General features: G+C 42.8%; 1 protein-coding gene across 1 annotated transcript in view; it reads left to right on the top strand.

Annotated features, from left to right (window-relative positions):
* PELI2 (pellino E3 ubiquitin protein ligase family member 2) overlaps window positions 1-15,030 on the top strand; it is a 79,656-nt gene extending 64,626 nt beyond the window's left edge. Inside the window, exons 3-6 of the mRNA XM_080344893.1 lie at window positions 1,486-1,587; window positions 9,175-9,372; window positions 10,034-10,222; window positions 14,421-15,030. Coding sequence (XP_080201019.1) covers window positions 1,486-1,587; window positions 9,175-9,372; window positions 10,034-10,222; window positions 14,421-14,987 — 1,056 coding nt within the window. The 3' untranslated portion in view covers window positions 14,988-15,030. The remainder of the gene's footprint in view (window positions 1-1,485; window positions 1,588-9,174; window positions 9,373-10,033; window positions 10,223-14,420) is intronic.
* The last annotated feature ends 910 nt before the right edge of the window (window positions 15,031-15,940 follow it).

The following is a 15,940-nucleotide window of genomic DNA, read 5'->3' as shown; positions in this document are numbered from 1 at the left end:
CTCACTTCTCAACTGTTGTTGCAACAGTTGGAACAAAATCAGGGAAATTAGACTTAATAGCTTAAAGTTTTGTGAAAAGAACTGGGAAAGGTCATCTTGCCCAAGCCTTTGCCTCCAGGTATTATCACCTAAGCCTAAATCTTCAGCAGGTGTTGGAGCTGCTAAGAGCTTTCAGCAATGGTCTCTAATCTTTTGCTATAAATGCATGAGGTTTACAAAAAACAGCTTTTCCATCATGTTATTATCAATAATTCTGTGTGGAATACTTTTGTGAACACTTAGGAGGCTTTTAGTATGTGTGTAGATGTTTCTAATACCTCCAACATTTAGTAAGATTTTAGTGATTTGTTAAATAATCGATCTGTAGCTTTGGGATCATTTAGACTTCTGTGAGAGACGAATGAGTAGAAAAGATTTAGTTGCTTAGTTTAATCATCCCTATCTGTGAATTTTGGAATGGAGCTACTGAGAACCTTTTCTATAAAATTACCCGCCTTAGCAGAAAACTGGAGAAAGCTTTAATTAACTTATTAATTCAACACTTCAGTGTCTGCGAAGTGTTCTCTGAGCAATAACCGTCATTACGTTTCATAATTGTGTGTGGCTATATGGATCTCATATTTACATCTATTTCCCTGTTAGCCAATAGATTGAGTTTTTCAGCTTGTTCCCCTCTGTCCTGAAGCTTTTGCAAGTGCATTTCCATTGTATAGATAACACAATTTCACTTTGACATCACTTAATGATTCAAAGTGAGTGTTAAGTCTAAGCTTAAGAAAGGATCATCGGTACCATGAAGAATTTGTGCGTTGAGCCTTGGGGGTTGTGAGGGGATCGCTGAGTCCTGCCTCTTTTTACAGCTCTTTGCTGTGGCAACTGTTCTTTGCGTTTATTCATCAAGGAAAAAGGTTTCTCACTGTTTCTTTCTGCGTTGGGACCGTTTGATGCTATATCCGTATCTATAGAGATCAGTTTTCTGGGATAGGTAGTAAGAATTACCCTGTAATAAGAAAAAACAAGTTGAAAGTGTTGGTTTTTCATCACGATTTATGTCAAATTGCTGGGCTCTTTCTGATGAAATCTGCTTTAACGATACCCCTGAAATCCTGGCATTTTCAACTGTAATTCACTTGTACCGCTCACTTGCTTTAAAAACAAGTAAATAAACCAAAGAACCCTAAACCCCAAGTCTTTCCTGACATAGGAGTCCCAATGAGGGTTAGGAATTTAATATAATTTCAGAGAGAAAACCATGTGTTTTTAGTCTAAAGCTATGAAAATGGTTGGTATTGAGTGCTTCTAAACTAAGAAGAGCATGGGGTTTTCCACTGAAACCGAAAAATCCTATTGTATGTGTTTAGCCAGCCTTGTAATAAAATGTTACGATACACTGCTTTTCCTGATCATAGTAAAGGTGTTTATAGAGTGAAGTGAATTTGATTATAATATTTTTGTGTATAATAGCCATATTTTTTTATTCAACAGGCGATCAGCTGTAAAGGTCAGCACAGTATCTCTTACACATTATCCAGAAATCAGACTGTTGTAGTGGAGTACACTCATGATAAAGATACAGACATGTTTCAGGTAAGGCTCAATGCAATACATGCTTTTAAAAATTATTGTATTTTTAAAGCAACATATGGAACCACACAGTTCTGCCTTATATTCTTCTGGATGTTCTCTGTGATCTGTGGAATACTCGTAGTTGAACTCTGTTTCATTAATATGGGAACACTTTGATATTTTGCATCGTTTGCTCTTTTCAAGCCAGTGTCTGTTAATATCCTTCCTACCTTATTGCTTTCACTGTACTCTGCTTTTTCTGCAAGGACAGTGTAGCAACTGTACTAATAGTACCAGAAAAGGATGTGTGGTCTGTTTGAATTCATGAATAAGCACAAGAATATACCCTCATCCTCCAGTTAATCAAGTAGCTGGAGTCAAAAGGAAATGGGTGGGAGTAGGACATGGGATGGGGAAGGGAACTGTGCACTGAAGGAGACAAACTGGTGACAGAACGATAAAACTGATCCTGAAGAGTGTGCAAATATATCGAATGGCGTAGGGGACTGTGCCGGGTTTCTTTAAGCTACCTTCTATCCAATGTGTTTTCACTCTCCCATATATACATTTGTGTTTTTCAGCATCATCAAGTGTTCTGGTAACTTAAGTTGTTTTCTTGTGCGATGGTTATTTTTATATATATGTAATAAGAGAGCAAAAATTCTGTACTATCTTAAACCTCAAGCTCAGAGCAAAACAAATGCACACAACCTTTTCCAGTCTAGACTAATTGGGTCTGTCTTGTCAGCGACCTCTATAATTAGAGCATCTTATAATGAGTTGTTATCCCTCTTTTCATATTTAGAAGGGTCAGCAGTTGAGTGGTGTTGACAGAAGAGGAAATGGCTCTGTCAAAATGAAAATGTTGTTGCCTCATGTAGATTCTGGGGTTTTTTGCTCTATATACTATTTTTCCTAGTGTGACTTTGGAACAGTTTAGGTCCAAATAGGAATTGATTAAAAGCAGTCTGGCTCATGTAATGCTGCGTGAATAGATAGTTAGAAAGGGAGAACACAGCCAGAGTGAATTGAAAGAGGTTTTTCTATGTTAACTAGTAAAAGGAAAAAATATAACCCATCCTTTTTAGTTACTGCGTGATACTTGTTTCTCTCTGCAAGATGCTTTTGTGCCTTGAGTAGCTCTAGTGAAGCCGCTTCTGTATGTAAATTTGGGGGGGAAAAAAATCTGAAAGCTGGAATTTTTCCACTTCTTGTATACACTGAAAAATGAATAAAGCAGAACAGCTGCTACTTTGGTCGTATTGTATAGACAGCTCTTTTCTTGATTGCATAATGTGCTAGTGGTGGTTACAGCTTTTATTTCGGAGGGTATTGATGAAGAATTAGGTACGCTGGAGTGCTTAGCTGTCACTCCAGTGAAATCTAGCAGCCCGAGGTGAAGAGATCTAGCACAGGCAAAGCAGTTTTAAAGCAGTTTTACACAGACCAAGCTTCAAGTGACCATTGTCTAAGGCAGTAGGTTAAGGGAGCTAATTAAAGATGCTTTGGATCTAAAGCAGGGGTTTGGCTCAGTGAGGAATGAGCTGGTTAAGCTTAGCACAGCCCAGCTAAGAGCAGATCTTCCCCTGCTCCCCTTAGAGATCCGGTGATGCTCAACAGAGGAGGAATTTGCACCAGGTAGTACAGAGACCTGCTGGTGCTGGGCTGCACATCACAGAATTGACTGGGCTGGAAAAGACCTCAGAGATCATCAAGTCCAACCCTTGGTCCAACTCCAGTCCATTGACTAGATCATGGCACTAAGTGCCATGTCCAACCTCACTTTAAAAACCTCCAGGGCCAGTGAGTCCAGCACCTCCCTGGGCAGCCATTCCAATGCCTGACACTCTCTCTGCAAAGAATTGGTTTCTAATCTCCAGTCTAATCTCTTGTGCTGCTGTACAAGCACCGACCGTTCCTTTTCCCCCCCAGCAGCTCTCAGATGTCAGGTGAAATGTCACAAAAGCCCTAATTTTGGCCCATGTGCTACTTTACCCATGAGAGGCCGTGTATGGTTCAGACAATTCTCTGCCATACGTTTGTAGATAGTGACTGGTTTGGCTTGTAACTGCTTTAGTGCTAGAGTGAGGTTATGATTTGACTCGATCTTGAGGGTGTCTTCCAACTGAAATGATTCTGTGGTCAAACTAGATGGTTTCCAAGACACGCAGAGTTTAGCGAGAGATCTGACCATTTCTGCTGTGGGAATATCTGTCTCTTCACCTCTGAGAAGAGTCTGATATGATTCATCTCCACGGCTGCCTCACCCTGACTGGGCACATCTTGTACAATTATCGGCCCTGAGGGTGGTGAAAGCCCGGCCCAGGTTGGCCAGAGAGGTGGTGGCTGAACCATCCCTGGAGACATCCCAGGCCAGGCTGGACGGGGCTCTGAGCAACCTGAGCTGGTCAAGATGTCCCTGCTCATGGTGAGCACTGGATGAGCTGGGAAGGTCCCTTCCAACCCAAATCATTCTGTAATTCTATTCTAATACCAATAAAATATTTTTAGCTGTATCGTGTTGTTGATAAAGTTTCTCAGTTCTTCTGGTGCCCCCTGAAACGGCTGATGTGTAGAGGTTAAGGCTTTTGTGGTGTTAAAATTCCTCTCTTTGGTGCAGTCTGTTTCTTCTGTGTAGGTGGTCATGCTGTGACTTGGTCTCAGCATCACCTCAAGCTCTGTGTCCTGGTTTGTATTCTCACTCTGTGTCTTTTGAGAACTGCACTGCAAGCATTGGCCTGGAGAGGCTGATAGCCGTGAGAATGGGTAAAGGAAAAGGAATCATAGTCTTGCAGGCTGTGACAATATTTTACTGCTCAAGTCATGCTAGAAATTTCCATTATTTAGATAAGCCATTAGGTTTTAATTATTCTCAATAATCTGATTGCTGGCCGTCAGAGAAGAGTTACTTGAAGGCTGGTTTGTGCTGCCCTGTGGTACCTGATGGCAAATTCCACATTGTCTTTATTGATCCACACAATAAAACCTGACTGTTGATCAGGCATTGCTCAAACAGACAGTCCTTGGAGTTTGTTTTGTTTTCAAATGTGTTTTCCTGACTCTTGTAGAACGCTGGCGAAGATGTGGAATTTGAAAAGGGATGGATAAGGCCTGGACCACAGGATTATCTTGAGGTTTCAGGCCCCGCCTTGGCTACTGATAACATGTGTTATCTTGGGTACATCACTTAGCTTGCCTTTATTTTTTTAGTCTCAATCTTCCTCACCACCCCATGAAACGGGATAGTAACACTACACAAATTCACTAAAGTAACCATAGTAAAGAATGTGAGAAGCTTAGAACGACAGTTGGTAGTAACACCTTAATCAGTGGGACCTGAAAAGAGAAAAAGGGCCAAAATAGGGAAAAGGGATGCCAGAGGTTTTTGTTTTGTGGGTCAGGGTACCATTTGTAACCTGTGAGGACTGAATCCATAGGCTTAGAGCTGATTTCTTGTGAAAATGGAGATCCACAGCTCACCGAAAAGCTGTCACCTTTTTCTGTGCGAGTCTAGTGTCAGTCCTTTTCTTCAATGGAAAATGGGAGAGGTGTGATGTTTGTGACTCGTGTTCTGCAGTTTTCCAGAAACAAACAGGAAAATTTTGAAGACGGCAAATCCAGAATAGCTTCTTGGTTTATGCTTTCCAAGAGTATAACCCAAAAAGTGTCATCTCCTCGTGCTGCTTCTTGAAGTGAGGCGCATATGGAAGAAGGCATTGAAGAACAGTGTTGGGGCTATCTAAATACCCATTTTCTTGACATTTTCCATAATAAAATGAAATTTATTCATGTAGTTAAGTGGTTCAGAGCACCATGCACGTGCACTGCCCACTCCCCCATGCAGATTTATATACATGTTCAGTAGATGCAGGATGAATTTTCATGTGGAAGTAGCTCTATCTCCTGTTCTTCTACCAGTTTGGTTTTTTTTTCCTTAGACAACATTGAGTATTTTTTTAATTTATTCCCACTGTACTTATTGAACTATTGTTCTGCTGCATTGTGTGCAGTTTGGTTTTTGAGTTTTTAAATGTAATTCTATAGTGAAATTTGTTTAAAAATGTACATTTGTCTTAGTGACACCCACATCAGTTTTCTTCATGCAATAACAATAACAATGTACTAATGTGTTCTATATGGCATCTCCCAAAATCTAGGTGCTGTTCAAAATGATTTTCTTCAGAGTATTGTAACTATTGTGTTCATGCTGCATCAGTTGGAGTAGAACTGTTCCTTCATGGTTTGATTAGACGGGAATGGCTTGATTATACCTTTTCGTACTGCAACAAGGAACCCTAAATACCCTAAATCAATACAAGTTTATACAAGAAGCGGGTGCATTTCTAAAGAACAGCATGGTCCAATCCTCCCTACCATCAGAGTGAAATTGTGTTGAAGTTCAAGGATCTGCAGCTGTTAAATTATCTGCTGGCAGGTTGTCTGGGTTTTGCTTTGTCTCAGGAGTGAGCATTTTTGATAGCATTTCTTTGATTGACAGTACACACCAGCAAATGGATTGACTGCCCGGCTTCTACACAGCCTTTAACAATAACCTCTAGTGTAGACAACAGAACCTGTCTTACTAATCAGTTGGAAGATTTATGGTTTGCTATTGGAAGCAACTTAGTGAAATTATATAGAATATGACACAGATATGATAATAGAAAGTTCTTCATTTCTTCCTGAGGGACTTTTCTGGTGATGGCAAACCCAGCATTTTAATTGCTACAGAGCATGAGGAAATTGCCATGTTTTCAAGGCCACTTCTTCGAAGAATTTCCAGTGTTGAAATGTAGCACAATACATGAGTCTGGTCCTCTAAAAGGCTTTTTCAAGAGGCAGAGAAAAAGGAAAACCAAATACTTAAAATAATTGGTATTGTGTAGAAATACTTGTGACACAAATTACAAAATTACATATATAAATAATTGCTTAAAATATCATATGCAAGTTCAGAGACATTAAAACCAAATAAAAGCTTAGTATATGGCTTGATGATTCCCTCATCAATGATTTGGATGAGGGAATGGAGTGTACTATCAGCAGGTTTGCTGGTGACACCAAGCTGGGAGGAGTGGATGACACTGGAAGCTGTGCTGCCATCAAAGACCTGGACAGGATGGAGAGTTGGGCAGGGAAAAATTTAATGAAATATAACAAGGACAAGTGTAGAGTCTTGAATCTGGGCAGGAACAATCCCAGGTTCCGGTATAAGTTGGGGAATGACCTATTAGAGAGCAATTTAGGGGAAAGGGACCTGGGGGTCCTGGGGACAGCAGGGTGACCATGAGCCAGCACTGGGCCCTTGTGGCCAGGAAGCCAATGGTACGTGGGGTGGGTTAGAAGGGGGTGGTCAGTAGGTCAGAGAGGTTCTCCTGCCCCTCTGCTCTGCCCTGGGGAGACCACACCTGGAATCTTGTGTCCAGTTGTGGCCCCTCAGTTCCAGCAGGACAGGGAACTGCTGGAGAGAGTCCAGCGCAGCCACCAAGATGCTGGAGGGAGTGGAGCATCTCCCGTGTGAGGAAAGGCTGAGGGAGCTGGGGCTCTGGAGCTGGACAAGAGGACACTGAGGGGTGACTCATTCATGGGGATCAATATGGAAAGGGTGAGTGTCAGGAGGATGGAGCCAGGCTCTTCTCGGTGACAACCAATGATGGGACAAGGGATAATGGGTACAAACTGGAACACAGGAGGTTCCACTTAAATATGAGAAGAAACTTGTTCCTGGTGAGGGTGTCAGAGCCTGGCCCAGGCTGCCCAGGGACGTTGTGGAGTCTCCTTCTGTGCAGACATTCCAACCTGCCTGGACACCTTCCTGTGTAACCTCATCTGGGTGTTCCTGCTCCATGGGGGGATTGCACTGGATGAGCTTTCCAGGTCCCTTCCAACCCCTGACATTCTGGGGTTCTGTGCTTTTCATGCTTATATCCAGACATATTTGTATTTCATGTTGACTGATTGCTATGATGTGAAGACGATTGTGAGCAAACACTTGTGTGTTTTTTCATCCGTTGAGGGAAAATATGGCAGGTTTATCTCTAATTGCATCTAAAAGCTTTGAGAATGATCTAGGTGAGAGACTGCAACAGGCAGAAACTGATTGTGAACAGATTTCTTTCGTGTTCATTATTGATTATCCTTTAAGAGACTTCACGTGCGGATGGAGAATGGTCCAAAGTTATGAATCAGGTCCCTCGTGCTGCTTGGTGCTGTCAGCAGGACTTGTATTGGGTGGGACATAGAACCCTGTTAGGAATAAACTGTAAAAAGAAGAGGAATGTAGCTTTCTAAGCTTTAGCTTCAGCTTGTCAAGTTATATAAATCAGTAATATCCCATGATAAATAGTTTCTGAACTCAGTCTCTTGGGTGTTCTAGTAGTCACTTTACTTTCTATGAAAAATTGAAGTGCTTTTTCAGTATTTCCTTGATGCTGCTTCTGTGGCAAGTTCATCCTGTTCCATCCAGGGGTTGAGAACCATGAGATGGAGAAAATAAGTGGATGTGTCTCTGAATACATGAATTTTGGCGTATGGTTGAATTTAATGCTGCAAAGTAGAACTGAAAGCAGAAGTATGGGAGAAATCCCTGCACTGTTGCTATCGCTTCATTTGTGACAAGGGTTAAGTATTAAAAATGTCACTTTCCAGCTCTCGAATAACGTTTCTTCACAGCAAATTCAGTTTGCAGAGATGTTTGTTCATGATAGAACCACACATGGTTTTGAAGAGCAAGAAGCAAAGCAGAGTGTAACTTCTGGGAGGACGATGAGATGATGTTTAGCAAGGAGATTATTCCTATAAGTGTAGATTCTTGATATTCAAGGTAGTTGCATGTGAAGAATATTCTTAATTTTCTTCTGTTTGATCAGTGTGTCTATAAAACTAATGTTTGCAATGAGATTTTCTGTTCCAGATGCCTAGATGTTTCCAGTTTTCAGATTAAAATGTACAGATGTCCATACAGAAAAATATTGTCTACTGTTCAGCTGTGTCTTATTTCTGCTGAAGAAAGTTTTAACCTTTTTTTAGTTATGCATGTGCATGATTAGGAATAAATTTCATCATATTGTGGGTTTTACCTGAAAACTGTTTTATTCTGGAACTACAAATTCTGCAAGCAGGAAGGTGGGCAGCTTTTTGTTAAGATGTACCAAAATAACCCACTTCTGGTTCTAAAAAAAAGTCCTTTATTTCCATGGCAAATTAACTTGGAACTAGAAATGTGAATAAAACTTGGCATTTCAAGCTAGGATTTTTTTAATTGATGGAATATAGTGGTGAGTAATTTGCTGCAGTTAGTTTATGAAATAACCAAGGTGATAGTATTAATAGTTTCGTACTGTTGACAGTACTCCAGCAAACAATTCATTGCAGCATATACAGCAGTTGTAGTAAGTGAAAACTTACCTTGCAGTGTCAGAGATGTGTTTCTGCCGAGGACAAATGTGAAAATACAGACCAGTCTCTAGTTGCATCTTGCCATCCAAAAATTCAATAGGTAGTATTTTACCGACGCCATCGACATTACCTTGGTAAAATTGTGTCCTTAATGCTTGATATTTCTATGGCTTTCTCTAATTATCCCATTATCTTTTCATGTTTTTGCAGGTTGGGAGGTCGACAGAAAGCCCCATAGACTTTGTAGTAACAGATACGATTTCTGGAACTCAAAATAACGATGAAACCCAGATTACGCAAAGCACCATTTCCCGTTTTGCGTGCAGGATTGTTTGTGACAGGAGCCCACCATATACCGCAAGGATTTTTGCAGCTGGATTTGACTCGTCTAAAAATATATTTCTTGGTGTAAGTACTACTAATAATTATGTCTGAGCAAACTCTCTTTTTTACTCTCCACTATTTTCAAGCCCCAAAATTTCCTTCTACTAGTTGATACCTTATACTGTCATTAGACTTTTATTGCTCCAGCGTACCAGCTGCAGTGTTAAGTAGTTTTATGTGCCTGATTTATTACCAGCATGGACTCATGGTCGTAATTGCCTTTAACAATGCAGCTCTACTCTAGTAACTGTTAGTGGATCTTCTTTAGGTTTGTTTGGTGTGTTCATCACACTCATTGTGAATAAGCTGCTGTTGCTGTTCTGCTGAAGACCATGGAGCAGCATTATGGAATAAGATGTGCCTGTTGTCATGACATTCCAGTGTGGTGTTTAGGAGTATGTGCCTCACCTCTGTGCCCTTAACCTGCAGTCAAAGGCACTCAACTGAGTTAAAAATAATAATATTTAAGATTGAATAGTAATTCAAGATGCATGAGCAAAAGATATTACCACCTTGGCACAAGGTATTCTTAAAAATGTTGGTTTTTTGTAAATCTATGTCTAAGCAGTGCCAGCCAGTGACAGAATATGGTTTAGACAACACTAGTAAAACTTGAGTGTGTAAAACCTTAGCCCGTGTACTTCTAGACAAAGTGTTTCTTTCCTGGGGTGGTTGTCACATGCAGGAAAAAGCGGCAAAATGGAAAAATCCTGATGGCCACATGGATGGATTGACAACTAATGGGGTGCTGGTCATGCATCCGAAAGGAGGCTTCACCGAGGAGTCCAAACCTGGAGTCTGGCGGGAGATCTCAGTCTGTGGCGATGTGTACACGCTCCGGGAAACCAGATCTGCTCAACAAAGGGGGAAACTGGTGAGTTGGAAGGAGCTGGTAATTAAAAGAAAACAAGGAATGGCTGGAGAGTTGGGTAGGGAAAAATTTAATGAAATATAACAAGGGCAAGTGTAAAGTCTTGTATCTGGGCAGGAACAACCCCAGGTTCCAGTATAAGCTGGGGAATGACCTATTAGAGAGCAGTGTAGGGGAAAGGGACCTGGGGGTCCTGGAGACAGCAGGGTGAACATGAGCCAGCACTGGGCCCTTGTGGCCAGGAAGCCAATGGTACCTGGGGTGAGTTAGAAGGGGGTGGTCAGTAGGTCAGAGAGGTTCTCCTGCCCCTCTGCTCTGCCCTGGGGAGACCACACCTGGAATATTGTGTCCAGTTGTGGCCCCTCAGTTCCAGCAGGACAGGGAACTGCTGCAGAGAGTCCAGCGCAGCCACCAAGATGCTGAAGGGAGTGGAGCATCTCCCGTGTGAGGAAAGGCTGAGGAAGCTGGGGCTCTGGGGCTGGACAAGAGGACACTGAGGGGGGACTCATTCCTGGGGATCAATATGGAAAGGGTGAGTGTCAGGAGGATGGAGCCAGGCTCTTCTCGGTGACAGCCAATGATGGGACAAGGGGTAATGGTTTCAAACTGGAACACAGGAGGTTCCACTTAAATTTGAGAAGAAACTTGTTCCTGGTGAGGGTGTCAGAGCCTGGCCCAGGCTGCCCAGGGGAGTTGTGGAGTCTCCTTCTCTGCAGACATTCCAACCCGCCTGGACACCTTCCTGTGTAACCTCATCTGGGTGTTCCTGCTCCATGGGGGGATTGCACTGGATGAGCTTTCCAGGGCCCTTCCAATCCCTCACATTCTGTGGTTCTGTGAAGGGGTGCTCGTTTTCCTGGCCTGAAGGGATGCAGTCGTGGAGTGGCTGTGGGGTAATAGCGTGGTCCCTAAATAGCAGGCACTGAAATAATCTAAATACCTGTGTGTTCCAGTGAATTCTGTGCTGCTATTCTGTTTCTGCTTAGAGAGGACAACACTTGTGTTTTCTGCTAATGTCACTTTTCCAACTGAAACAGCATAGGATATAGAAACTAAATACACTCCATCTCTGGAATGTTCTCCTGGGACATGGGGACATGTTGGAGTTGGTGCGTAGGGAACTGGCTTTTGTGGTACTTTTGTAAGAGTCCACCAGTTTGGATAAAGCCGCTTCTGTCCCATTTACCGGCCACTACGAAGAGAAGCCCTGCTAAGTATATTTCTGTTTTCTCCTGTGGAGCAGGATGGCCTTTGCCTTTATCAAAAGAGACCTGTGGCAGGAGAGAGGTTCCATGAGAGAATTCCCCTAGAGCCCTTGTTTTTTCCCCTTCCCAAGCTCTGTGGTACCAAGGAAGGAGAAAGCTATTGTTGCTCATCCTTTGTTTTCCTCTGCCTTCAAAGGAAACAAATCTAGCACGAACATATAGAAATAGCCCAGCGAAATATAGAGACAACCATATTTCCAGTCGGAAGTCCTCCTTGCCCCTGGGTACGTTAGAACGCTCTACTGCCTGGAAAAACCTTCATGGTTCACCTCTTCCTTCTTTGTTAGGGTTCAGGAAGGTAGAGGATGTTCACAGGAGCTGAAGGTGCCTCTTTTATAACTTTATCATCCATCTGCTAGAGGTTGAAGACTAAGAAAGTGTGCATGGTGAGGGGAACGTCCTCTCAGTGCCAAAACTGAATGCCCATTAGCTTGGTTGGTTGTTAGAGGAATCCCACGCACTCGCACTGAAGGGGCAGAAAACCGAGTATTTAAAGGAGTTGGGAAAATGGAGTTGGATTGTTTTGTTTTGCTTTCAGTACAGAAATTGCTTTCTCACTTTAATGGAGGCAGGCAAACATCGCCCCAGGGATGGGACAGATGATGTTGCAATCGCGCCCTTTGTACGTGGTTAGTAAAGCACCTTCGTAGTGCTGCTAAAGAAAGGCAACGCTAAAACAAATAAATTCCCTTCTCTGCCTCCAAAATGACTTGAATTCTCATTTAAATAAAATTACATGGCACACTGGTGTGATGTGATCAGTATTCGTTGATTGGGTTCATAAAACCAAATGCATGCTGTATAATGAATTGAACACATTGCATATGAGACGGCTTCTGCTTTGCTGTTTTTGAAGGAATTATCTGAAAAGTGCATCAAATCACAGCTTTTCTCATCTGTTCTTCAACCTCTGGATTTTTCTGCTGGAAGCACTTAACATTGGTGACCTCTTATCTGTGGTCTGTATTGTACCATCTAGGTGTTTCGAGCAAGGATGATCCACGATTAATCTGTGAATTTAAACTAGATTAAAATGTAGATGCCAAACTGGTTGTCATTCATAGTATTCTTAAACACACATGATGGTTTCATGTGACCTACTTAATGTTTAGGGTATTTGTTTTGCCTTAGTGGTATTCTTTATGCATTTTCTATGTATAAAGCCAGGCAGTACATCTGTTTTCCTCTTTGATTTCATAAAGAACGTTTTCAATAGGTATTCATCACTACCGAACTGGTAGCAGTAGCACAAGTTGCTTATATGTTTGTGACATTAAAATAAGAGTATTTCAGGAAAGTACTACATGTGTTTGGCATAATCCCTTGAAAATGTTTTTAGTTCTAAAGGATCATTTTTTAGTCCAAAAGGGTCTTTTTTTAGTCCCAAAGGGTCTTTTGCTGTGTGAACAGCCTCTGCCAGTCAAATTCCAGGAGAGCTAATACAGCCCTTAAGGAATGGCAAGTTTCCTCTTCAGTCTTGATAGAATATTTCAGCAAATATTACCTTAAACATGACAGAGCCACATAGAGAATTAATATTTGACAGATAAAAATAGGGCACTCAGTGGTACAGGGTATTTGAGAAGTTAATTTTTTGGGCAAGATACTACATTAGTAATCAATTCAGGGAGGAAAACTATATCATAATTAGTATTGTCGTAGCAGGTAACAGTTGCAGATTTAGGACCTCCTGTACAAGCACAGGTTGAGATATATATATAAATATAATCTTAAATGTAGGATAAGAAACCAGAAATGGGTTCAAACAAATGGGTGGGCCACAAGGAAACAATAAGAGGTGGACTGCGAACGGGCTGAAGGGAAGAAGCCAAAGAGTCGTGGTCAATGGGGCAGAGTCCAGTTAAGGCCTGTATCCAGTGCAGTGCCTCAGGGGGCAGTGCTGGGGCCGGTGTTATTCAATATATTCGTCAATGACTTGGATGAGGGAATAGAGTGACTGTCAGCAAGTTTGGTGATGACACCGAGCTGGGAGGAGTGGCTGACACTGGAAGCTGTGCTGCCATCCAGAGAGCTGGGTGGGGAAAAATTTAATGAAATATAACAAGGGCAAGTGTAGAGTCTTGAATCTTGGCATGAACAACCCCAGGTTCCAGTATAAGTTGGGGAATGACCTATTAGAGAGCAGTGTAGGGGAAAGGGACCTGGGGGTCATGGGGACAGCAGGATGACCACGAGCCAGCACTGGGCCCTTGTGGCCAGGAAGCCAATGGTACCTGGGGTGGGTTAGAAGGGGGTGGTCAGTAGGTCAGAGAGGTTCTCCTGCCCCTCTGCTCTGCCCTGGGGAGACCACACCTGGAATCTTGTGTCCAGTTGTGGCCCCTCAGTTCCAGCAGGACAGGGAACTGCTGGAGAGAGTCCAGCGCAGCCACCAAGATGCTGAAGGGAGTGGAGCATCTCCCGTGTGAGGAAAGGCTGAGGGAGCTGGGGCTCTGGAGCTGGACAAGAGGACACTGAGGGGGGATTCATTCATGGGGATCAATATGGAAAGGGTGAGTGTCAGGAGGATGGAGCCAGGCTCTTCTTAGTGACAACTAACGGTAGGACAAGGGGTAATGGGTGCAAACTGGAACACAAGAGATTCCACTTAAATGTGAGAAGAAACTTGTTCCTGGTGAGGGTGGCAGAGCCTGGCCCAGGCTGCCCAGCAAGGTTGTGGAGTCTCCTCTGCAGACATTCCAACCCGCCTGGACACCTTCCTGTGTAACCTCATCTGGGTGTTCCTGCTCCATGGGGGGATTGCACTGGATGAGCTTTCCAGGTCCCTTCCACAACCCCTTCCATTCTGGGATTCTGTGAAAAGTCAGTAGCGTGCCAGGGAGGATAACAATTTGGTGAGGCAGGTGGCAGGTTCACAGAACTAACTCAGTTGTCTGTAAAAGCTCTCGGGCTTAACTCCTTCTGCGTTCCACCACCAGGTAGAAAATGAGACCAATGTCCTCCAGGATGGTTCTCTCATCGACCTGTGCGGAGCCACCCTCCTGTGGAGAACGGCGGACGGACTGTTCCACGCCCCGACTCAGAAACACATCGAAGCCCTGCGACAGGAGATAAACGCCGCCAGGCCGCAGTGTCCCGTCGGCTTAAACACTTTAGCTTTTCCCAGCATCAACCGTAAAGATGTGGTGGAAGAGAAGCAGCCTTGGGCGTACCTCAGCTGCGGCCATGTCCACGGCTACCACAACTGGGGACACCGCAGCGACACGGAAGCCAACGAGCGGGAGTGTCCCATGTGCAGAACCGTTGGCCCCTACGTGCCTCTGTGGCTGGGTTGTGAAGCGGGTTTTTACGTGGATGCTGGGCCTCCCACTCATGCTTTCACCCCCTGTGGACACGTGTGCTCAGAGAAGTCTGCGAAATACTGGTCTCAGATCCCGCTGCCCCACGGTACCCACGCATTTCACGCCGCCTGCCCTTTTTGTGCAACGCAACTGTCCGGGGAACACAACTGCATCAAGCTGATTTTTCAGGGGCCGATTGACTGACGATCACAACAACATTTTCTTTCATGATTTACTGTGAAGATTCTGCCACTAACTCTAGATTTTACCTTTTTTATAATGGTTATTGATAGGGTGGTAGGGTGGGGATGGGGGACACATCTCACGAGGAAATGGTGATGGACTGTGGTGGAATTGGGATACATTGATACCTGGAACTTGACAGATATCGGTGTTGCATGCTCAAAAGCAGCATATTCATGAAGTCTTCTTGGTCAAATTGTAGTATATTTGTAATCTTTTTCTTAGTACCCTGGATCAGAAAAAAAAGGTGTCTTAATGCTTTTTTTAAGCTAAGATTTTTTAATGGAAAGGTTTTTTCTTCTAAACTTTGACAAGCCTTTAAAACCTATTTTTCAAATCTAGAAGGAACATACAGAATGTAACTGTCTTTAATTTGCAATATAATTGAACTTGAATAGTTTTTCAAGGAGCTAATATAGAATACGTGGAGAACTATAGGTGAATGTTCACTAGAGATAATTGGATATGTAAGAGAAAAATTAGCTGCCTAAATTGTAGAGTATAAAAGCTATTAAAATATCTATTATAGTGTAACACAGCTGGCCAAAAAGGCATCAAGGATTACTTGAAACTGAGGAAATCCTGTTTGCATTGATTTCCTTTCAGTGTAACAGATATCCACTGCTCATTATGTATGGTATATGGCTGATTTTTTTTCTTTCTTTACTTTTTTCCCCCATTTAACCTGCATCTGTTCAAACTGCTTTACTTTTTCACATCCTTGGTTCTGGTTTTTAAGCCAGTGTTCTGTATATGTGTAGTCTGGCCTTTTAATTTCTGCTTAACTTAGCTTGCCATAACCGCTCCTTGCACGCCCAGGACCATTGGGTTAATTGAGATGTAATGAGCCTTTAAAAACCTCATTAATGAAGGGGTGGTCCCGCAGCAAGAGGGAAGGTTTAGGTACAACTTAT

This window comes from Nesoenas mayeri (genome assembly GCF_963082525.1).
Source record: "Nesoenas mayeri genome assembly, chromosome: 5".
Lineage (NCBI taxonomy): Eukaryota > Metazoa > Chordata > Aves > Columbiformes > Columbidae > Nesoenas > Nesoenas mayeri.
The sequence above is the reverse complement of the archived record's forward strand: the minus strand, read 5'-3'. Positions and strand labels throughout refer to the sequence as shown.